Below are 25,849 nucleotides of genomic sequence, written 5' to 3'. Positions count from 1 at the left end.
AAAAACAAAATGCATAAACGTGGCTTCTTTCTTGTTATGAACTGTTGATCTTCATAAAATGCTTCTTAATTCAAGTAGAAACTTACTGGTTTCGATCAGGCGGCACGGTGGCGCAGTGGTTAGCACTGTCGCCTCACAGCAAGAAGGTTCTGGGTTCGAGCCCACTGGCCGATGAGGTCCTTTCTGTGTGGAGTTTGCATGTCCTCCCTGTGTCTGCGTGGGTTTCCTCCTATGGTCCAAAGACATGCTACTCTAAATTGCCCATAGGTGTGAATGGTTGTTTCCCAAGCCCAGAAATGGAAGGGTTGCACCCAGCATAAAACTATGCGCCAAGTAATATGACATGGATCAGCAAGGTCCACATGGACCCCAACCTGGCAGCAGTGCTGGACAAGGTGGAAGAAGAAAACTGGTTTATATGAAAAGCTGTGGTACCAGTGCCGTGTCGAAACCCCTCAACTCTTTAACCATGAAGTTGCTGCTCAAAACATGATAATAATATAGTGAACATATTAAAGGCTTAGTCTTCATTGCTCAAGTGGGCATCATTAACAGATCTTTTAGTTCCTCAGTTATTGTTTACAAGACCTATGTATTCTGCCACAATGATGAAGATGACCAAATGGTCTTGGAAATGTGGAAATGCATCCTAGCAAATCTGAAACTAATTCGACAAGGTCGTAGTGTTTCTGAAATTATCAGACTGAAAATATACGGCAAGTTTAGGACAGTACAAAATGGAGATTATTGATCACAATATGCTATGTGGAGATCTTCTCATCTCGTCTCATTATCTCTAGCCGCTTTATCCTGTTCTACAGGGTCGCAGGCAAGCTGGAGCCTATCCCAGCTGACTACGGGCGAAAGGCGGGGTACACCCTGGACAAGTCGCCAGGTCATCACAGGGCTGACACACAGACACAGACAACCATTCACACTCACATTCACACCTACGGTCAATTTAGAGTCACCAGTTAACCTAACCTGCATGTCTTTGGACTGTGGGGGAAACCGGAGCACCCGGAGGAAACCCACGCGGACACGGGGAGAACATGCAAACTCCGCACAGAAAGGCCCTCGCCGGCCACGGGGCTCGAACCCGGACCTTCTTGCCGTGAGGCGACAGCGCTAACCACTACACCACCGTGCCGCCGATAGATAGATTTATTAAGGTCAAATTACATGCAAGTACTGTAGGACAATCTACTAATGTACAATTGAACTAAATGCATTAAACTAAAACTAAGGATAGCACAACAAAGTGTAAAACACTTATTTCCATTGTGGTCTGAAGAAAAGTTTCAGGATGGCGCTATGTTGACTGTTTAATAATGGAATTAAGTGTATTATCAATAGTAAATTTGTACAAATGGCACCAAGTAGAATAAAAAAAACTTTAAAGTGCATATCACGGGTAAATTCAGGAGCAAGATCAATGTAATTCTCCTATTTGATATTAAACTTTGGTCAAATATCTGTAACATTCTGCATTTTGTGCAATTTTTTTTCCCTTGAGCAATACCAGAAAAATTCAGTTGAAATCAAGCCATTTGAGGCGAATTGGTCCGCCTCTGAAAAAACTTGGCATTTAGATTTCCTGGGAAACATTGATCTTCATGACATCGTGTGTGGGACGCCTCCTTCTGAATCCTACGTCAGCGCTGGTTTGTTTATGAGAAAACGACCTGGTGGTTTTCTGCAAATTCCTTTAACATTATCACGTAATTATTAAAATGGTTAACAGATGTATCGTAGGAGGGTGTAGCAACACCGATCTTGATGGGATTAGTACTCATCGTTTTCCAAAAGGCCGGACAATGAGAGAGAAACGGGAGCGCTTGGTCTACACAGGCTGTGCACTGAAACCGTGCAAAGCTCGCGCAGCCTGCTGGCGCTTCCGCAGGTAACGTCACGAATCCGGCTCCAGACTCCCTTGGGATTTTTCCAGACGCGTTTTGTTTTTTTTGTTTTTTTTCTGCTGTAGACAGATGGCCTTGTGCAAAATTACCCTTCTGGATGAGTGTGTAAAGGGACATTCTTTCATATTAAAAAAAGTGAATTTGGTCCAGGATATGCACTTTAATGGCACCAAAGAAAAACTAACTTGCGAGCTAAACATGGATATAAAAGGCAAGATACAACAGTATTATAATGCACCCAAAAGTAACACCATGTAGTTGAGTACCACAGAAGGATCACATCAAGAACTCTATTGCAGAACATGCAGAAGGCTAACCACAGACCGGTTAATTAAACTGACCAGAATAATTTAAAACTGCTCACTCTCTGCTGTCTGAAGGCAGTTAAATCAATGCTTATTTAATTTGTGCTTAAAACTAGAGAGAGACTGGATTGATCGAATGCTGTTTGGCGGATCATTCCACGACTTAATGGTACTCAGCACATAAGTTTTTTGACCATGGCTGCCATGAGATGGAAATCTCATGTTACGTCGTTCGCATACAGTACCAGTCAAAAGTTTGGATACACCTTCTAATCTTTCTTTATTTTTATTAATTAAAAGACACTTCATGTCTTAAAGTAATGATGGATATCGTTTCTCTTTACTTAGTTGAGCGGTTCTTGATATAATATGGATTACTACAGTTGTGGAACAGGGCTAGTTACTGTATGCTTATTATTTATTGTTTGATCTCAAACGCATTAACAAGGCAAGAAATTGCACTGACTAACTTTTGACGAGGCACCTGTTAATTGAAAAGCATTCCAGGTGACTACCTCATGAAGATGGTTAAGATAATGCCGATAGTGTGCAAAGTATCATCAAGGTAAACGGTGGCTACTGTGAAGAATCTGAAATGTCAACACATTGATTTTGTTTTTTTTTAAGGGACGGCACGGTGGTGTAGTGGTTAGCACTGTCGGCTCACAGCAAGAAGGTCTTGGGTTTGAGCCCCGTGGCCGGCGAGGGCCTTTCTGTGCGAAGTTTGCATGTTCTCCCCGTGTCTGCGTTGGTTTCCTCCAGGTGCTCTGGTTTCCCCAAAGACATGCAAGTTAGGCTAATTGGTGGCTCTAAATTGACCGTAGGTGTGAATGGTTGTTTGTCTCCATGTGTCAGCCCTGCGATGACCTGGCGACTTGTCCAGGGTGTACCCCGCCTCTCACCCATAGTCAGCTGGGATAGGCTCCAGCTTGCCTGCAACCCTGTCGAACAGGATAAAGCGGCTAGAGATGATGGATGGATGATTTTTTTAGGCAACTTTTTGTTTACCGCATAATTCCAGACATGTTCCAGATGCTATTTCATCATTTTGATATCTTCAGTATTGTTCTTCAATGAAGAAAATAGTCAAAATACAGAAAACCCTATGAATGAGCAAGGGTGTCCAAAATTTTGACTGGTATTGTCTTTTGGAAGAATGGTGTTCATCGCTCCACTGCACTTCCAGTTCCTTGTAAAATCCAGGCCATGGTTCACTGAAGCTGTACGCAATCTAGCACCTTAATAACTTTATATTGAGTTTGACTTTCATTTGTCCCCTGTCTGTATATACATCAGCCTGGTGCAAGGTTTAATAATTTGCTCGCACTTTTAAAAGCAGTGAGGAAAAAAAATGCAGTTTCCCATGACTTTCAGTATATAACAGCATGATTTATTTGGTCTTGTCTGCACGTGTGTGTCTGTTAGGAAGCGCCGAGAATTCTCATCTCATCTCATTATCTCTAGCCGCTTTATGCTGTTCTACAGGGTCGCGGGCAAGCTGGAGCCTATCCCAGCTGACTACGGGCGAAAGGCGGGGTACACCCTGGACAAGTCGCCAGGTCATCACAGGGCTGACACATAGACACAGACAACCATTCACACTCACATTCACACCTACGGTCAATTTAGAGTCACCAGTTAACCTAACCTGCATGTCTTTGGACTGTGGGGGAAACCGGAGCACCCGGAGGAAACCCACGCGGACACGGGGAGAACATGCAAACTCCGCACAGAAAGGCCCTCGCCGGCCACGGGGCTCGAACCCGGACCTTCTTGCTGTGAGACGACAGCGCTAACCACTACACCACCGTGCCGCCCTGCCGAGAATTCTTATATAGTTAATATCAAATCCGATAACAAAAGCACAGATAAGAGTGGACTTTTCTAAGGTTGTAGCAAAGATATTCAGACGTGTCCAGCCGTCCAAAACTCCTTAAAGATCATGCAGTTCTTGTTACCTCGAAACAATACTCTGCATTTCAGAAACAAATCAGGACAAACCAGTTCTGCAGGGGAAATTCTATGACAGTCCCGTGAATGGGAAAGTCAAGTCTCATTCAAAGCAAGTACAAATGTACTTCATTACATGAACTAAAATAACACCTAAAACAAGTCTCTCTGAACACGCATAATGGGTATCTTGTTTTCTTGAGGCCAGTCCGTGTTCAGTCATCCTGTTATCAGACACTGAACACTAATCAATACAAGGAGGTAGACTTCAGGTGGATCATGTGTCTAATCATAGGTAGGTAATATTAGACTCACAAGATAGCTGGCTAAGCTCCTGGCTTATAAAAAGTGCTCCTGTCTTTGTTGAACTTCTACCTGCCAGGTTCGGAACTTTTTCTGAAACCTGACGACAGTGTGTGCTGCTATTTTATAAACTAACTTGAGTGAAAGAACGGCAGTGGCTTCCAAACTTAAAGCGTTCAGGAGTCAGGCTTTAACCCTATATGTACCCATCAAACACTCAATATAGGTAATTATTATGCATACAAGACATTTTTTTCAATGGAATAAAAACATGCACTGTATTCCCTTCTAGCGGGTTTCATTCATTTGGTTTGATAGCATGCAATATTGTTAGCATATTGCTTATCCTACGTGTATTGCATCACTCTACCCAACGGAGAATGAGCGTTGAATATGGTTTACGATATTGCATGGGGGGCGGCACGGTGGTGTAGTGGTTAGCACTGTCGCCTCACAGCAAGAAGGTCCTGGGTTCGAGCCCCGTGGCCGGCGAGGGCCTTTCTGTGTGGAGTTTGCATGTTGTCCGCGTGGGTTTCCTCCGGGTGCTCCGGTTTCCCCCACAGTCCAAAGACATGCAGGTTAGGTTAACTGGTGACTCTAAATTGACCGTAGGTGTGAATGTGAGTGTGAATGGTTGTCTGTGTCTATGTGTCAGCCCTGTGATGACCTGGCGACTTGTCCAGGGTGTACCCCGCCTTTCGCCCGTAGTCAGCTGGGATAGGCTCCAGCTTGCCTGCGACCCTGTAGAAGGATAAAGCGGCTAGAGGTAATGAGATGAGATGAGATATTGCATGGTTGTCAAGACAACATGACGTCACACGCCGGAGATGATGTGTTCATCATTCAATACGCAGAAGCATTTCTTTGTTCGTGTTGTTGGTGAATTGAAAATGCTACAAGACAGATATTACACGTAAAACTTCCGCGCTAGCGAGCGTCTGTGACAATTTGTAAACAAACACGGCCACCAGGTTTGCTTGGTTAAATACGGAAGATTGTGAGACAATTTTGAAAGCAAAAGATGCGTGGAACACCCAAAAGGCAGTAACCCGCCCTGTTCTTAAAGGAGAACTGAAGGCAAATTTTTTATCATCAAAATTCTATTTATCTCATTTTATTAAATATAGGAATGCGTTTTTGATCGCTATTTTGTCGCTGCTACAGCAAGTTATGAGTGTTTGAAATATGCTCTGTAATATATCAGTCCATATGTCAAAGCAATGGCCATGAACGAGATTCGTTGAGACCTGTGCGAGACATCGTAGGACGGAAGTAAAACGTACAGCGGAAATCAAAGTGACCGACATCTGCCAACGCTGTCAAAAGACGCGCGCGCCCTCTTTTGAATGCTGATGTAATCAAGCCAGAAGTTTTGTTTGTTTTGATAGCGATCAGGAAAGTTTGAAAAAAGTAGGCAGTAATCGTCATTTAAACTCGTTTTTGTGCAAGATTTCGTTTGGAAAACGGTTTTCAAAATGGCGGCACTGACACCTGGCTGACACTTCACGTTTCGAAGTCTCGCACAAGTCTCGTGAAGATTGCGCAGATAAGCAACGCCTGTCATGCACGAAACGAACTAAATTCAACATGGCTAAAAACCGAATAGGCCGATAAGTATAATATTTAATTGCAATTAGTTGCCAATACGGGTCATGATATAAGGTTACTGAAACCGAAAACGAAATTGAATAGCACGTTAATTAAGAAATAAAGCAAGTTTAAAAATGACTTCAGTTCTCCTTTAACTTTTTGTAAAACCTATAATTGTTCCATCGAATGTGTATGTGTAATAATAAAAATATTGGCTGGATTTTTTTTTCGTGGTATATCAGATATATTCCATTCAGCTAGCATGATACTCGGCTTTAGCTTGTTCGATATCATGCTAGCTGAATGGAATATATCTGATATACCACTCAACGCCAGCCAATATTATTTAAGTATTTTATCCTAAGATGTTTATGCCCACATCTCAAATACACTACATGGCCAAAAGTTTGTGGACACCCGACCAAATTAAAAATCCTCTGAAAATGAAACACTGCAGTGGGAATCTTTTAGTGACAGAAAATAGGGCAAAGATTGGTTTGACTTGAAGACGTGTATAAAGAACTTGTTATAGAACAGCAGTCGGATTGTACAGGTTTGTAAATGCACATTCGTATTCAGTCAATCAACTATCACATATAAACAAACAAACAAATAAACAAGGCATTTTATATCTAGGCGGCACGGTGGTGTAGTGGTTAGCGCTGTCGCCTCACAGCAAGAAGGTCCTGGGTTCGAGCCCCGGGGCCGGCGAGGGCCTTTCTGTGCGGAGTTTGCATGTTCTCCCCGTGTCCGCGTGGGTTTCCTCCGGGTGCTCCGGTTTCCCCCACAGTCCAAAGACATGCGGGTTAGGTTAACTGGTGACTCTAAATTGACCGTAGGTGTGAATGTGAGTGTGAATGGTTGTGTGTCTATGTGTCAGCCCTGTGATGACCTGGCGACTTGTCCAGGGTGTACCCCGCCTTTCGCCCGTAGTCAGCTGGGATAGGCTCCAGCTTGCCTGCAACCCTGTAGAAGGATAAAGCGGCTAGAGATAATGAGATGAGATGAGATTTTATATCTAAAGCTGCTTTTTAGCAGCCAGCCTAGACAGGAAACAGATAAAGGAATAAGAGCTGGGTTGGCAGTATACCATGGTCAACTGCAACCTAAACCACTTAAACAACAAAATGCATGTGAACTCAGTTTTCTATTCCAGTTTTCATGTGTTTTCCCCTTTCACCAAACTTCTTTTGTATTGTGTGGCTGGACACACCAGTCTTATAATATGCATGTTATCGTGTGTGATAGGGTGTATGTACGATATATTGAACCAGTACAGCCAGGGTTGCCAGATTGAGATGAACATAAACACCACCATCACAGTTTAAAACACAAACCCCAACCACCCACTGGATTTTTGTTTATACAGTAGGCCAATAATGAAGGAAATCCCCCAATCTGGCAACACTGAGTGTATACAGTGTGCTGTGCACCACATACAAGAGTGATGTCGGATTTTATCTTGTGTAAATGAAGAGGACATGCCAGGCCATGATATAGAAATACCAATACAGGGGTTTCGAAGCACTATCAATGAAAAATGAATTCCTTACACCAGAACACTTTACCCAATCCCTCTCTCTCTGGAGTTTTATAATAAGTAAACACTTTATTAGTGAGCTATATGAACTGTTTCTCTTTTGTACTGTGTATTTGCCTTGTTTTAGCAGATTTGATTAGAATGTGTAAATGCAATAGAATGCGGTGAAATAATGTTATATGAATGCTTTGTTGATAATTATATACATATGAAAGTGGGAGCCATATGGCCGTATCAATGTTTATACAGTACGTGTCCTTGACGGCATGTTTTATTTTTACTATATTTATTATTGGACTTCTGTCGTTACTTAGATTATCACCCAGATATATCCCTGTTACCTTAGAAAAATGAGCGCGTTAATAAAAACCTGTAATTTGCAGCCAGAACTGCTATAGAGAATTTCATCTCATCTCATCTCATTATCTGTAGCCGCTTTATCCTGTTCTACAGGGTCACAGGCAAGCTGGAGCCTATCCCAGCTGACTACGGGCGAAAGGCGGGGTACACCCTGGACAAGTCGCCAGGTCATCACAGGGCTGACACATAGACACAGACAACCATTCACACTCACATTCACACCTACGGTCAATTTAGAGTCACCAGTTAACCTAACCTGCATGTCTTTGGACTGTGGGGGAAACCGGAGCACCCGGAGGAAACCCACGCGGACACGGGGAGAACATGCAAACTCCGCACAGAAAGGCCCTCGCCGGCCACGGGGCTCGAACCTGGACCTTCTTGCTGTGAGGCGACAGTGCTAACCACTACACCACCGTGCCGCCCCATTATTATTATTATTATGATTATCATTATTATTAATAGGACCAAAGTGCTACTGAATGAATTTGGTGCAACTAGGAGGTTAGGAAAGTAGGTTATGAGCCTGATTATTATTATTATTATTATTATTATTAATAGGACCAAGGTGGGGCAGCACAGTGGTGTAGTGGTTAGCGCTGTCGCCTCACAGCAAGAAGGTCCGGGTTCGAGCCCCGTGGCCGACGAGGGCCTTTCTGTGCAGAGTTTGCATGCTCTCCCCGTGTCCGCGTGGGTTTCCTCCGGGTGCTCCGGTTTTCCCCACAGTCCAAAGACATGCAGGTGGTGGACTACACCACCGTGCCGCCCTGGTTAGGTTAATTGGTAGCTCTAAATTGACCATAGGTGTGAATGTGAGTGTGAATGGTTGTTTGTGTCTATGTGTGATGACCTGGTGACTTGTCCAGGGTGTACCCCGCCTCTCACCCATGGTCAGTGGTGTAGTGGTTAGCGCTGTCGCCTCACAGCAAGAAGGTCCTGGGTTCGAGCCCAGCGGCCGACGGGGACCTTTCTGTGTGGAGTTTGCATGTTCTCCCCGTGCCCTCCAGGTGCTCTGGTTTCCCCCGCAGTCCAAAGACATGTAGGTTAGGCTAATTGGTGGCTCTAAATTGACCGTACTGTAGGTGTGAATGTGAGTGTGAATGGTTGTTTATCTCTATGTGTCAGCCCTGTGATGACCTGGCGACTTGTCCAGGGTGTACCCCACCTCTCACCCATAGTCAGCTGGGATAGGCTCCTGCGACCCTGTAGGACAGGATAAGCGGCTACAGATAATGGATGGATGGAAGGCATTGAATTAGAAGAAGGCAGCGAAGAAGCCTTTATTTATCACACATACGCTCAAGCACAGATTTAAGCACAGCGAAATTCCTCCTCTGCATTTAACCCACCTGAAGCAGTGAACACACAAGTGAGCAATGAGCACACACACATACCCAGAGCAGTGGACAGCTATGCTACAGCACCCAGGGAGCAGTTGGGGGTTAGGTGCCTTGCTCAAGGGCACTTCAGCCCAACCTTCAGGCCATGGCTGCCTCTAACCTAACTGCATGTCTTTGGACTGAAGGTGTGACTGGTACTGTAGCTCTCTAGCTAAGCAGAGTCTGACATAATTCAACCCAACTGTGTCTGTCTTCACGACTTCTACATTGGATTTCTCTTTATGACCGAGAAAATCACTAAAATTGGTGAATGAGAAACTGTTTCCTGGAGCTAAAAGCAAAATTGGTGTATGTATATCTCACATACAGTGGGGCAAAAAAGTATTTAGTCAGCCACCAATTGTGCAAGTTCTCCCACTTAAAAAGATGAGAGAGGCCTGTAATTTTCATCATAGGTACACTTCAACTATGAGAGACAGAATGGGGGGAAAGAATCCAGGAAATCACATTGTAGGATTTTTAATGAATTAATTGGTAAATTCCTCAGTAAAATAAGTATTTGGTCACCTACAAACAAGCAAGATTTCTGGCTCTCACAGACCTGTAACAACTTCTTTAAGAGGCTCCTCTGTCCTCCACTCGTTACCTGTATTAATGGCACCTGTTTGAACTCATTATCAGTATAAAAGACACCTGTCCACAACCTCAAACAGTCACACTCCAAACTCCACTATGGCCAAGACCAAAGAGCTGTCAAAGGACACCAGAAACAAAACTGTAGACCTGCACCAGGCTGGGAAGACTGAATCTGCAATAGGTAAGCAGCTTGGTGTGAAGAAATCAACTGTGGGAGCAATTATTAGAAAATGGAAGGCATACAAGACCACTGATAATCTCCCTCGATCTGGGGCTCCACGCAAGAGCTCACCCCGTGGGGTCAAAAGGATCACAAGAACGGTGAGCAAAAATCCCAGAACCACACGGGGGGACCTAGTGAATGACCTGCAGAGAGCTGGGACCAAAGTAACAAAGGCTACCATCAGTAACACACTACGCCGCCAGGGACTCAAATCCTGCAGTGCCAGACGTGTCCCCCTGCTTAAGCCAGTACATGTCCAGGCCCGTCTGAAGTTTGCTAGAGAGCATTTGGATGATCCATAAGAGGATTGGGAGAATGTCAGATGAAACCAAAATAGAACTTTTTGGTAAAAACTCAACTTGTCGTGTTTGGAGGAGAAAGAATGCTGAGTTGCATCCAAAGAACACCATACCTACTGTGAAGCATGGGGGTGGAAACATCATGCTTTGGGGTTGTTTTTCTGCAAAGGGACCAGGACGACTGATCCATGTAAAGGAAAGAATGAATGGGGCCATGTATCGTGAGATTTTGAGTGAAAACCTCCTTTCATCAGCAAGGGCATTGAAGATGAAACGTGGCTGGGTCTTTCAGCATGACAATGATCCCAAACACACCGCCCGGGCAACGAAGGAGTGGCTTCGTAAGAAGCATTTCAAGGTCCTGGAGTGGCCTAGCCAGTCTCCAGATCTCAACCCCATAGAAAATCTTTGGAGGGAGTTGAAAGTCCATGTTGCCCAGTGACAGCCCAAAAACATCACTGCTCTAGAGGAGATCTACATGGAGGAATGGGCCAAAATACCAGCAACAGTGTGTGAAAACCTTGTGAAGACTTACAGAAAACGTTTGACCTCTGTCATTGCCAACAAAGGGTATATAACAAAGTATTGAGATGAACTTTTGTTATTGACCAAATACTTATTTTCCACCATAATTTGCAAATAAATTCTTTAAAAATCAGACAGACAATGTTATTTTCTGGATTTTTTTCTCATTTTGTCTCTCATAGTTGAAGTGTACCTATGATGAAAATTACAGGCCTCTCTCATCTTTTTAAGTGGGAGAACTTGCACAATTGGTGACTGACTAAATACTTTTTTGCCCCACTGTACACTATATGGCCAAAATGTTTGTGGACACCTGATCATCAGACCCATATATGGAGCTTCCCCAAACTGTTACCGCAAACTCAGACACACACAATTGTATAGTATGTCTTTGTATGCTGCATACAAAGACATATTATTTACACTTTCCCTTCACTTCAAGCTAAAACCAACAAATCTGTGCACAAAGCCCTGATCTCAATCCCACTGATCACCTGGTCCCAGGGCCGTAACCAGGATTTTTCAAATACCGAGGTCAAACATTGCGATACATCTTCATCTCATCTCATTATCTGTAGCCACTTCATCCTTCTACAGGGTCGCAGGTAAGCTGGGCGAAAGGCGGGGTACACCCTGGACAAGTCACCAGGTCATCACAGGGCTGACACATAGACACAGACAACCATTCACACTCACATTCACACCTACGGTCAATTTAGAGTCACCAGTTAACCTAACCTGCATGTCTTTGGACTGTGGGGGAAACCGGAGCACCCGGAGGAAACCCACGCGGACACGGGGAGAACATGCAAACTCCGCACAGAAAGGCCCTCGCCGGCCACGGGGCTCGAACCCAGGACCTTCTTGCTGTGAGGCGACAGCGCTAACCACTACACCACCGTGCCGCCCTAAAAATGATTATGTGGACTTTATTTTTAGACAAACAAATGAGAACAGGGGGATGCAAGCTGAATTTAGAATTTTCCACCGATCAAAGTCAGAACGATTTTCATCATATATTAATTTCACATTTCTGAGTGAAAAAAAAATACCGTGGGAAAAAATGCCGAGGACATGACCTCGGTGTCCTCAATGGTAGTTACGGCCCTGCCTGGTCCTATTATTATTATTATTATTATCTCATCTCATTATCTCTAGCCGCTTTATCCTTCTACAGGGTCGCAGGCAAGCTGGAGCCTATCCCAGCTGACTACGGGCAAAAGGCAGGGTACACCCTGGACAAGTCACCAGGTCATCACAGGGCTGACACATAGACACAGACACCCATTCACACTCACGGTCAATTTAGAGTCACCAGTTAACCTAACCTGCATGTCTTTGGACTGTGGAGGAAACCGGAGCACCCGGAGGAAACCCACGCGGACAAGATGCAAACTCCACACAGAAAGGCCCTCGCCGGCCCCGGGGCTCGAACCCAGGACCTTCTTGCTGTGAGGCGACAGCGCTAACCACTACACCACCGTGCCGCCCCATTATTATTATTATTATAGTGATCCAGGATCAACTTTTAGTTTACCCTTTTTTCCTTTTGTTTTTTTTTTATATGACTAATCACCAAGTCATTTTCGCTTGTGCAACTTCCCCATGCTTTCTCCAGCTCACAATCTGAGCTCCAGTGAAAACACGGAAATGTGATACAGGTTCATTCACAAACACACACTCACCGAGTGCGCAGAGCTGATTTGGAGGTGGTCGGGAGGAATGACGACACAACGGAAGCGCACATAAAACCGGGCGGCTCGCGCCTCCGGAAACTCTCAGTTCGGTGCCTTGTTTGTGCGCGTGACAGACGGACGGACGGACGGACCGATGGCGTTCCTCCGGACCCACTTGGCTCCTGTGGTGTTCTGCGCGCAGGTCGCGAGCTCGTTTTTCGACACCGGCCTCCAGATGGTCGTGAAGCAGCGGTACGAGAACGCCACACGCGCGCGCTCCGGAGCCGGAGGACAGCACCATCAGAAGTCCATCGCGGACTTTTACATGATTTTTAACATCTTGGTCAAGGTGGTGCCCATCATCCCGGCGTTCCTGCTCGCGCGCATCGGAGACAAGGGCTACCGGAAGGTTCCTGTCGTAGTTCCTCTGACCGGTTACTTGGTTTCACGCGGGTTGTTGTTGTTTGTCATAGTGTTTGACTTGAGGGTTGAAGTGATGTACGCGGCTCCCGTTGTGAACGGTCTGTGCGGCGGCTTCTCGTCCTACTGGCCGGGTGTGATCACGTTGGTGTCGCTGAGCACGAGCGAGGAACTCCGGTCTTTGCGCATCATGCGCACGGAGCTCACATACGGTCTAGCGGGCTTCCTGGGGAGTCTGGCATCAGGGCATCTGTACCAGCTCCACGGGCTCGGACACCGGCAAGGAGTCGTGCTCGCGAGCGTGAGCGCGCTGTTGTATCTCCTGTGCCTCCTGTACGCAGCGTGTATCCTGCAAATCAACACGCGCGCGCCGGATGAGAGACGGGACAGCGAGAACGTCGGCATCCTGAAGCTGAACCTGAACAGTGACACTGCGAACATCGCGTTCCTGTTCGCTGCCGGGATCCTGTATGATGTGGCTGTAGGAGGTGGAGTGGAGATCCTGAACGTGTACGTGTTGGGGCAGCCGCTGAACTGGACCGCGGCGCAAGTGGGCTACGGGAACGCCGCCGGGTCGGTTATCTTCATCACCAGCTTCTTCGGAGTGAAGCTGTTCACACGGTGCTCTATGAGCGACACGAGCATGATCATGATCGGCATCATCTCCTTCCTCAGTGGGATCTACTTCATGACCTTTGTTACAAGCACCACGACGTATTTCTTGGGTAAATCACCACTACACCACTCCACTCCATAAGTTTATCCTTTTACGCACTACGAGGTCTGGAGTCTTGGGCACAGGATTCTGGTTCTGTACAGCATTTGGGTTTTCTCTGCTTGATCCAGTTGAGCTGAAGTCATCTTGGCTACGTTTTATTTTAATGGGTCTTCAATTTTACTATCTGTAAATACTAACCAAGGGAACTGGGAGGCACATCACAGCAAGAAGCCACGGGTTCGAGCCCCGTGGCCGGCGAGGGCCTTTCTGTATGGAGTTTGCATGTTGTCCGCGTGGGTTTCCTCCGGGTGCTCTGGTTTCCCCCACAGTTCAGACATGCAGGTTAGGTTAACTGGTGACTCTAAATTGACCGTAGGTGTGAATGTGAGTGTGAATGGTTGTCTGTGTCAGCCCTGTGATGACCTGGTGACTTGTCCAGGGTGTACCCCGCCTTTCGCCCGTAGTCAGCTGGGATAGGCTCCAGCTTGCCTGCGACCCTGTAGAACAGGATAAAGCAGCTAGAGATGAGATGAGACTTGCTTTATTCAGTGTTTTTTACAATGAAACACACACCATTACTAACTTAACTGGCCTGAAATCCAAGTGCAATAGTTTTTCCAATCAGTAGAGCCTATTCCCAACAGGTGTTTGGCAATAAGCCCTCACCAGAAGAGTCCAACTTCCATCCATCCATTATCTGTAGCCGCTTATCCTGTCCTACAGGGTTGCAGGCAAGCTAGAGCCTATCCCAGCTGACTATGGGTGAGGGGTGGGGTACATCCTGGACAAATCTCCAGATCATCGTAGGGTTGACACACTAGACAAACAACCATTCATCTACTCCTTCACGCCTACGGTCAACTTGGTCACCAATTAGCCCCATGTCTTTAGACTGTGGGGGAAACTGAAGCACCCAGAGGAAACCCACGCAGACATGGCGAGAACATGCGAACTCTACACAAAGGCCTTAGCTGGCTGCTAGGTTCAAACCCAGGACCTTCTTGCTGTGAGGCAACAGTGCTAACCACTGTGCCACCCCCGCTTTCCCCTAACTACTAAATTGCTGATGTTGGCAGTGTTCCTCATCCTCTGAGAAACTGAGGTGTTCAGTGACTACTGAGCTGTGGGACCTTTTTTTTTTTTTTTTTTTTTTAGCAGTTCATAGTGAACGGATTTGTAATGGAACACGCACTATGTACAACAGTATATAATAAAACGAAAACCAAATGGCAAGTCCGTGTTATCAGAATATGGACTGGCTGCTGTTCAGCTAAATCAAATGGTGCTGAGTTTCCCCCCAAAAGCATCATTAAATGTTAGTGAGCAGCACAATGAACTCTCTCTCCTAGTTAAGAGGCTTTTTGGAAACCCATCACTGCTCATGTATTTCAGAACCTGACTGTTTAGAGCAGATCATGTTGAATGTCATGAACAAACTCTCTGTTCATCTTAACGTTCTTTATATAAAAAAACTGGATTCTTCCAACACAACTTTATTGACCCAATGTGTAAACTAGTTGCATAAATTGTTTTTCCACTTTCCTTCAGAATGTGGTGGAATATTGTCTGGTCCTGCTGACTTTCCTAAGCATCTGAATTGCATACTCAATCTCTAGTTTGGATGTTCTTACACCTTGCATTAAGTTCAGGTGGAGCCTCTGTGATGACTGGTGTTTAAGGGTGTAGGTTGGTTAAAATGGTGCCCATCCTTTTAGTAGCTCATCTTGCCTTGTTAAGTTGTTCCCTTGGTGGTGGTTTGTCAGATTACCAAAAAAATTGGCATAGGGCCTCCATGTTTCCATTTGCTACAGCATCAGCTTGTGATGAGTTTGTAGTAGCCGCTTTTCACACTTCTGCATACTTCCTTGTACACTTCTTAATCTGTGCTCTTGCTTTCTCACTTGTTCTGCTCATCTTTCATTTAAGTGTCTCTCGTTAACTCTGTGCCAAGGGTGATCATGTTTAACTGTGGTTTGTGGGTTCTTCCCTCCCCCCCATACTTCCTCATGTGTGCTATTGTCAGCTTTTATGTTCATTCATCTTCAATATCAAGATCATCCAAAAGTTTGAATTTGTTCAGTGAGATCTTGGTTTCCTGCCACCTTCTGAGGTTATTCACTCTATTGTATTCTAGGACTTTTTGGTGGGTTTTTATTCATTCTGGCCTTGGCAATTAATATCCGTGGTGGTGGTCAGATCCAACATCTGATTTTATTAACTAGAGTTAAATATTCAAGTGGTAACAATGCCATTGCCAGCCCTTCAGTCAGCGGCTTGTCAGTAATCCAATGCAATAGGATGCCTTTCCTTGTAGTGAAGGCAAGTATATTGGACAGCTTTTATTCCTTGATACTCATTTGCTAAGGACTCCCATGATTTGAAGACCAAGGGAACAAGATCTACCTTAACTCCCAAACTGAATGAACTTGGCCCAATACATTTTAACTTGATGGTGGAAACAGAGGGTCAGAGGGTTCCTATTGGTTTTGCACTTGAGGCATTCAAGGCAAGAGACTTATTAAAAGCTTGTCTGTGATTGAGAGATTAGGATCTAGGTTTTAAAAAAATTTATTCAAGGACTAAAACCCTAACTGAAAGCAAGTGTTAAATATTGTGCCGTAACCTTATTGTTAAGGGGTCACCTTGAAAAGGGCAGATGGTGATGGAAGTTTTATGCTAACTGATCAGAAACAAAGGCCCAACAGTTCTAGGATGAGTCAGAAGAGCCACAGCAACACAAGGACTGATACAGGCTCTAAGCATCAGCTACAAAGTCAGCAAAACTGCACAGAAGCTTATTGCAAGGAAAACTGAAGATGAAACAGTAAAAGAATATAATCTAATGTATCCTTGGCTTTTGTGTACGGGTAATTGGTGGAATTGTTGTACAGCATGCAGTAAATAAGACGCCAAGTGTTTTTACAATGGTTCTCTGGTAGTTCAGATGGGTTTGGATTGGATTTCCAGCAACCACCTCTTGAGAGATCATGGAGTTCTATCATGCTAGTATTCAGTTGTCCGTTAAAGGCCTCCGTTCACTTAATCAGGTGTGTTGGATAGGAACTGGAGCTAAACACTACAGGAACAGACTTGGGCAGTTGTGAAGAACCGAAAAAGCCTTTTGAAAAGCTGACGCTGCTATAAATGCAGTTCTGCATTTCAAGTTAAAGCAGGCAGTGTAGAGGCTGTAAACGCATCAATCTGACACTTATGAGGAACTGAGATGGGGAAGCCAACAGCCAGTGATATGAATGACATGAATAGTTGCTAGTTTTTGGGGTGTAGACAAAATGCATGAGCTGCTCATTCACATGATGTGCTTAAAGTGCCATTTCTGTGAATTCCGTCACTGGAGATGAGCTACAATTCAAAGGCCTGATTAAGCGATGTGTCTTGGGTTTTCATTTAAAGCAGTTGATAAGTCCTTGATGTCTTTCTGTTAAGTTGGTCCACAGTTCAGATGCAGTCGTACAAAAAGCATGCCTTCCACAGGTCTTGAGATTGAAGACCTCACTCTTGCCTTTGTCTTTGCTTCACCAATGGGGTTAAACATCAACCACAAGCATTCATTCAACCTGGGGGGGGTTCTGTTCAAACATTTAACATGGTGTTATCAAATCTTTGAAAACCTTGGCAGAGTTTGTTTCATAACTTTTTTTTTTTTTTCCCCTGTCTCCTTTACAGCTCGTACACTCACTTTGTTTGCACTCATCCCCATGCCCACCATTCGCTCGCTACTGTCCAAGCAGATCCGAGGATCATCGTATGGTACGTTCTATTCCATTCTTGATCTCTTGGCCTTCATATGTGATACATTTTGCCTTTTGTGAACTCTCTCCCTGTAATCAGTTTCAACATGAAACCTAGTTTAGGGCTTGTTTTTGGCTTAGAAAAGTAGCTGTCAAAAGCTGTGATGGGGTTCATTTGATAAAGGTTGGGGGGGGGGGGGAGTGAGAGTGGACATCAGTGTATTTGAGGGAGACTCCTTATGCTGAGAAGGTCTTTTGATGGTGCAAGAGAGCATTGCTGTGGCCAGTCTTGTGTAAAGCTCACAGTAAACACTCCCCATTGTATAAAAAGGGAAGTTCCAGAGTTGATCAACCCTCTTGGTGCGTGCCAAAGTGTGACCGTGAAGAATCCATAATCTTCCTTGCTTTATCAATCTCAACATGGGTGCTGCAATAAGAATCTGATTAAATTATGGTACTCGGATGCTTCCTGTTAAATGGTCTGACTACTTTACACACTAACCCCATGTGTTCATTGCCAAGACTTGAGTACACATGCTGAGCACCAGAGGACATGCCAAAAATCTCAGGCTAACAGTGTGTGACTCATAGCTTCCTGTTTACTCTGTTTCTGACCACTGCTAGTCAAATTTGGACTACTATATGGACATTACAGATAAGGTGTGGTTTCCCCCCCCCCCCCCCCCCCCCCAAAAAAAAGCCCTTGTCCTATGAATGGATGCCCAAAAGCAATATCCCATATTTTACGCTCTCAAAAAAAAATTTAATCACTAAGATTTGTATTGGGGGTGGCACAGTGGTGTAGTGGTTAGCACTGTCGCCTCACAGCAAGAAGGTCCGGGTTCGAGCCCCGTGGCCGGCGAGGGCCTTTCTGTGTGGAGTTTGCATGTTCTCCCCGTGTCCGCGTGGGTTTCCTCCGGGTGCTCTGGTTTCCCCCACAGTCCAAAGACATGCAGGTTAGGTTAACTGGTGACTCCAAATTGACCGTAGGTGTGAATGGTTCTGTCAGCCCTGTGATGACCTGGCGACTTGTCCAGGGTGTACCCCGCCTTTCGCCTGTAGTCAGCTGGGATAGGCTCCAGCTTGCCTGCGACCCTGTAGAACAGGATAAAGCGGCTAGAGATGAGATTTGTATTGGAATTCTGAATTTCCAAGAAGTTTAAATGTCCATTCACAGAGGTGGACAGTAATGAAGTAGATTTACTTGAGTACACGTTTTGAGTATCTGTACTTTACTTGAGTACGTGTCTTTGGAAAACTATGACTTCTACATTTTGAAAGACAAATTGTACTTGCTCCTCTATATTTCTGTCCCAGTATTCATTACTATGAAGCAGCTTTGAAAGTGGATGTTTTTTCTCTTCTAAAACATGATTTTTTTTTTTTTCCCCAGGTGATAGACAGCCAATCCGTAATCACTAGGGTCACATGTCCATATACTGTATAAAATCAAGTTCAGTGATTTTCTCCGCAACATTATTTAACACTCAGTTGATGGCAGAATGGAAGGAGGTGGTTTTTCTGGAGAATGTACATGCCCATGAACCTATGTTTCAGTTTTCTGAAAAAATTAGATGCGTTTCATTTTAAATGTTTGCTTTGTTTGCCGAAAACAAATTACACCACAGCCTACAAAAACTCTCTCCATCCAACCTGCAGGAGCATATCAAGGGATATAAATGTTTTATTCCAAGAGAACTTGCAATGAAGTTGTCTGTGCTTTTAGAGCTAGCGGTAACATTGCAATAGCTGTGCAGTCTGGTTAGTCAAACTTGGTTTCTATGGATTTGCCCAACAAGTAGCCATAGCCTTGTCCACGGCTAACGTTTACACAGCTAGTTAACTTGGACGCTGCTCGTTAGTATGTAAACAGTTTTATGCTGACATGAATGTTAACTTATCTGAAGTCCTTTCAGAAATGTGTTTTAGCATAATCTTGCCAAATAGAACGTAGAAATCTTTCTCTTCTAGTAGTATTAGCTACCCAATATGACTTGAGTTTGAAAAGGGTTTGCTAGCATGTCGCGTGGAGTGTCACTGACTAGCTAACTTGATGTTAAACCACCATGATTGCACAGCATGTTAATTTTGTGAATTCACATCTTTGCCGTGTTGTTAGGTTTTGTAAGCATTGTGGCAATAATACAATGATGTGTTGACAAATGTACTGAAGTACTTGCTTTTAAAAATACTTGAGTAAAATTATCAGAGTAACGTTTTGACCAATGGTATCTGTACTTGGACAAAGTACCCAAGTCAACCTCTGGTCATTCATGGGCATGTTTCCACTCTAGTTAATGGTTTTAGAAATTGCCTACAATGCTGTTTGACATACCTGCTGATGGTGGCAGCAGTGGGAATGTCTCTATTGATTTGACCAATGCAACAGCACTTTAGTTCTCCTTTTTGCAGTGCACTCATCTGTACACTCTGCTCAAACAGAGCAGCTTGTACACTGGGGGGTATTTCATCATTATGGCTGGAAAATGGTGAATGAAGCACTTTTTGCTTTTAGACACATCAGCAAAACCTGAATTTTATCCCTTTATGCTTTGGGTTGTTCACCTTCTGTCCTATTTAATGCCATTGTAATGGTCCTAGCAATGCCCCCTTTGATATCCGAGTAACATGACCACTAACTAATTGCAGGAGTAACCTAAATACAGTACTAACCAATAAATCAGCACCAGAATCACCTAAGGACACACAACAAATGCATCATGATCAAAAACCTGTGGACACCTGACCATCAAACCCATGTGCTTGCTGAGCATCCCATTCCAGTTTTAGTCCATGCCTTGCTCTTATAACCTCTACTCTTCTGGGAAGGATTTACATTAGATTGGAGTGAGGCTGTGGGGATTTGCCTATTCTGCTACGAGCATTAAACATTGATGTATGGTGAGGAGGCCTGGGGTGCAGTTGGTGTTCTCGTTCATCCAAAGTGTTCACTGGGGTTCAAGTCAGGGATCTGTACAGGCCACTTGAGTTACTCCACACTTCAGACTGTGTACAGGGGTGTTGGAACAGGTTTGGGGCCCTTAATTCTAGTGAAGGGAAATTGTAATGCTAGAGTGTACAGGGACCTGCTACATAACTGCCACAAAGTTGGACACAGTTTGGAGATGTGCATATGGCCTGAACGGTTAGATGTCTGCAAATATTTGGCCATGTAGTGTTTTTCCATTATAAGCAGACAGCATTTGATGCATAGCATGAGTGTCCAGGATTACTCATGACTACAAGGGAAAGAAAAGCTCATGAGTGATTTTCATAAGGACTAGAAATTGGAAGAAAGTAGGGGAAGTGAACTTTGCTGTTTCTGAAGAATCAACAAGAATTTAACAGCAAGGGGACTTTAGGGTTCAAGTGCTGGGCAAAACTGTTCATGTCAATACGCTGTTTGGTGAAATTTGCTTGACTTGAAATGTGAAATAACAGTAAAGCAAAACAACTGTGCTTGTAGTATAATCATGATGTTGTAGGAGGACATAGAAACTTGGTTTTAAAGGCTCCATCACAACCCTGCCAAGATTAAATGAAAGGAAAAGGGAGGGGAAATACTGCCATTTAGAGAGAAGTAGAAAATATTACATATTTGAAATATTGCATATATGAAATTATTTGCTGCCATCTTGGCCAGGACTCCCTAGAAGATTCCAATCTCTATTGGGGAGATATATATAAAAAACCTCAATGCATTAGAATGACTGACTGGCTAATGAGCAGTTAGCTTTATGGTACTCCTACAACATGGACTTTCTGTGCTACCATGTTTTCAAACGAGGCTAAAAGCACTTAAGTCCCACCAGATAAGGCCATGTGCTAAATTGGGGTTTCTCGTTCTAGGCTCATTTCAGTTTTATGGACCATTTCTTAAGAACTCAAGTTATTAGCCTTGTTTACTTATCTCTTGAGTTGAATGGATCAAATCCCAACTTTAAAAATGAGTACAATTATGAAAGTTGACTTAATGTGTTTGGTCAGTAAGTTCGGGAACAAAAAGCTGCATGGCTCAAAGGCAAAATATTCTGATATACCTTTTAAATAACACGAGTTAAATCTGAGCAGGTCTGGAGAATTTATTTGAAAGGAGGTGCAGGAAGTTTGAGAACCCCTGGGCCTGTTTTGTGTTAACCCCCGCGAACAAAGTTTGAGGGTGTGTATAGGGATTACCCTGTAGGTCCACGTGTCTTGTAAGCACGACCCAAACGACTTGATGGATCTTGATGTTAGTTTCAGTATACCACCTGAAGATGTGTATGAAGGAAAATAATCCCAGTCCAGTGTTTCAAATGGGAGATAATTCAACTTATTCCCTTACATATGGCAATATATGATGGGCTTACAGGTAGGGGGTATTCTCTAGTCTAGTGAGTTTACTCTCAGTTCTAGGTAATAAACTGGTGAGCCCCATCTCTCCTTTGAGGGCTGGAGTGGAGAACTGGTTTTGCCACTTCCCCATTGTAATACTAGTAACTGGTGAAATGTATTCTAGTGTCCAAGCAGGAATTGAACCTCACTTGACCACCAGGTGGTGCTGTTGATCAGTTTTATTTTTCTCTTACCCACAGGAAAGACCTTCACAGTGCTCCAGCTCTCCTTCCAGTTGGTTGGTTTAGCTACAACACCCATCTTCACCAAAATCTACCAGTCCACACTGCACATCCTTCCAGGGTTTGTTTTCACCTTATCAAGCATCATCGCATTCCTTGCTGTGATTCCCATCAGGTAAGCTGAATCAACTGGACTTTTCGTTACATAACTCCAAAATGTGGTCCTTCAGCACAAAAACAAGTGCCCATTTATCACTCCCCTCTCTTTTCAGCATTGTTGGGTGTCGTCTTGCAAGGCAGGAACACTATGAGCGCTTTTAAGGGGATGGAAACCTCATGCAGCTCAACTCCAGGATTCCCAGCTTGATCTGGAGTTTGAATTTGTCTTTGCAGAGTTTCACAGGTTCTCCCTGGGTTCTCCAGTTTCCTCCAACCTCCTAAAAAAAAAAACATGCTAGGTGGAATCGTGATGGTGTGTATACATATGATTCCTTGTGATGGACTGGTGCTACAGCCATGGTGTGTTCCCATTTCTGGATCCACCACAAACTTGACTAGGATGGAGCAGCTACTGAACAATGATGGATCAAATTTTCATTCATTGATGCGTATCCAAGTAGCAAAGTTGTTTTAAGTACCAAAAGAAGTTTACTGGCAGCTTTGTTACTTCACTTCTCTGGTACTTTTGTGGGTAGATTGGTTTTGTACATTTTATTTAAGACTACTTTTGTATCATGTACAAAAAGGCACAATTAAAATAATGGCTTTATGTACTGTGGGGTACTCTGTATTTTATTGGCCATTCACACACCTAGTCACTTTTTTTTTTTTTTTTTCCTTTTTTAAAGATCTGGATTCCAAAAGGAGTTTGACAAGTGTTGGTGCCTTCACTTTTTAAGCACATTTACACAATGTTCATAATTCAAAAGTGAAATCACTGGAGTACAGTCCATTATTCCATGAAATGGAGTCGTATATGCACTAATGGCTGAGGCACAGCATGCAGAGTCAGCTATAAGTCATGTATGACAAGATGGAGTGGAATAACTGTTCTATCCAGTCACTGGATGAGTTTGTCCCCCCCAGTACCAAACATCTGACCAAATCATTTCAGCTTGGAATGTAAAACTGGTGAAATGTAGCACGTTTCATAAATTGCTAATCTTAAATTACCACAAAATGCTCAATCCATGGGTTTTGTTTCCAAGTGGAGGTGTTGTCCTTGGTTGGTTCAGTAACATGGTCTGCTGTTTTTCTTCAGGGTTTTATTGGGTGTGTTTTTTTTTTTTTTTTTTTTGTGGTTGGCAAACCAACTTAAGTCAACTTCTTTGTCAAATATGCTATACATGCTCAACATGCAGCACAGATGAAATTTCAGTCCTCTCTGACCCATGGTGCAAACAGGCAATGCAATAAATACAAATAATCATTAAAAAACATAAGAACTAGACATGTTTTAGTCTTTGTGTGTACACTACCATTCAAAAGTTTGGGGTTACTTTGAAATGTCCTTATTTTTGAAAGAAAAGCACTGTTCTTTTCAATGAAGATCACTTTAAACTAATCAGAAATCCACTCTATCCATTGCTAATGTGGTAAATGACTATTCTAGCTGCAAATGTCTGGTTTTTGGTGCAATATCTCCATAGGTGTATAGAGGCCCATTTCCAGCAACTCTCACTCCAGTGTTCTAATGGTACAATGTGTTTGCTCATTGCCTCAGAAGGCTAATGGATGATTAGAAAACCCTTGTACAATCATGTTAGCACAGCTGAAAACAGTTGAGCTCTTTAGAGAAGCTATAAAACTGACCTTCCTTTGAGCAGATTGAGTTTCTGGAGCATCACATTTGTGGGGTCGATTAAATGCTCAAAATGGCCAGAAAAATGTTGACCATTTTCTATTCATTTTACAACTTATGGTGGTAAATAAGTGTGACCTTTCATGGAAAACACAAAATTGTCTGGGTGGCCCTAAACTTTTGAACAGTAGTGTATTTCTACATGTGTGTACACATGTATAAATTGGAGCAAATAGTCAAGGGCACTTGAGGTATAGCAGGTCAACATTGAAATAAGCAGTATAAACAAATAGCTGTTAAGGTGAGGTAGTGCAAATAAGCAAGGTAAAGTGAAATATGCAGTCCCTGAGTTCAGTGTGTTAATGAATGTTGGGGGGGAACTGTGAGGGTGACATGTCAGATGCTGATGGGGGGGCAGAACAGCGAGGGAGTTGAGCCTCCTGACCCCCTGGTGAAAGAAACTGTCCTTAAGCCTGCTGGTTTTGGCCTGGAGACTCTGCAGTCTCCTCCCTGACGGCAGCAGACTGAAGAGGCTGTGAGATGGGTGGGTGGGGTCACCTGCAATCCTGATGGCTTTGCGGGTGAGGCAGGAGTTATAGATATCCATTAGAGAAGGGAGAGAGACACCAATGATCCTCTCAGCTGCTCTCACAATGCACTGCAGAGTCTTGCAGCAAGACACGGTGCAGGCGCCGTACCACACGGTGATGCAGCTGGTCAGGATGTTCTCGATGGTGCCTCTGTAGAATGTGTGCATGATGGGGCCGGGGCTCTTGCTCTCCTCAGTTTGCAGAGGAAGTACAGACACTGAGCTTTTTGGGCCAGTGATGTGGTGGTGTTGCTCCAGGACAGGTCTTCAGAGATGTGCACACCCAGAAACTTACACTGTGTTCCAAATTACTATGCAAATCATATTTTCTCAGATTTTCCTAAGTTATCTATATTAATGGCAGTCATCATGATTTTCCAGTCATCAACCATTAGAGTGCAATTCAAATGTTTTTGAATGAACTTCCCAATGATAACAGTAAATTTAAGAAATAAACACAAATGCACCCAAAATGCATGTTCCAAATTATTACGCACAATTGAGTTTCCAAACATTTTATTGTCAAAGAACAAAAAATGGTCATGTGTGAAGTTAGAAACATTAGCAGGTCATGACTAACTGAAATCAAACACTATTTAAATCAAAACATTATCACAAGTGAAGTCACATCTGAACATAGGACCCCTTGTTGAAAAGGAATGGGGGCCACACCATAAGTTTGTCTCCTTTGATGCCCATTGCAGCCAGAGATGCAGATGTATTCTTTGCAGCATGACATGGTGCATTGTCATGCATGAAAATGTTTCGAAAAGCACGATTCTTCCTTTTGAGCCATGGCAGGAAGTGTTCTTTGAGGAACTCCACATACGTTATGGATGTCATCTTCACACCGTCAGGGATCCTAAAAGGGCCGACAATCTCTCTCCCCATGATTCCAGCCCAAAACATCACTCCACCACCTCCTTGTTGGCGCCGTAGCCTTGTTTGCATGGGGTGGCCGTCGACCAACCATCCACCACTCCAGCCATCTGGACCATCGAGGGTTGCACGACATTCATCGGTGAACAGAACAGTTTTGAAGTCAGTCTTCATGTACTGCCTGGCCCACTGGAGCCGTTTCTGCTTGTGTCCAATGGATAGGGGAGGTCGAAACGATGGCTTAGGCACTGCTGCAAACCCCTGGAGGACCCTGCATCTTGTTGTTCGGGGCACGTTGGAGGCACCAGCAGCTTCAAAAACTTGTCTGCTGCTATGACAGGGCATTTTTACAGCTGCTCTTTTGATCCAACGTATTTGCCTGTAGGAAAGAGTCCTGGATTTTCCATTATCAGCACGCACACGTGTGTGCTCTGAATCAGCTACATACTTCTTGATAGTGCGATGATCGCG

General features: G+C 44.0%; 1 protein-coding gene across 1 annotated transcript; it reads left to right on the top strand.

The window, feature by feature from the left end:
- Positions 1-12,657: 12,657 nt before the first annotated feature.
- On the top strand, positions 12,658-22,912 carry LOC132873167 (solute carrier family 46 member 2). Its single transcript, XM_060908475.1, has 4 exons — positions 12,658-13,811; positions 17,489-17,572; positions 22,128-22,284; positions 22,382-22,912. Exons 1-4 carry the CDS (start codon positions 12,821-12,823, stop codon positions 22,428-22,430), a joined length of 1,281 nt encoding a protein of 426 aa, XP_060764458.1. The 5' UTR covers positions 12,658-12,820; the 3' UTR covers positions 22,431-22,912.
- The last annotated feature ends 2,937 nt before the right edge of the window (positions 22,913-25,849 follow it).

This window comes from Neoarius graeffei, chromosome 25, assembly GCF_027579695.1.
Source record: "Neoarius graeffei isolate fNeoGra1 chromosome 25, fNeoGra1.pri, whole genome shotgun sequence".
Lineage (NCBI taxonomy): Eukaryota > Metazoa > Chordata > Actinopteri > Siluriformes > Ariidae > Neoarius > Neoarius graeffei.
This window is presented reverse-complemented; position numbering and strand designations above follow the sequence as displayed.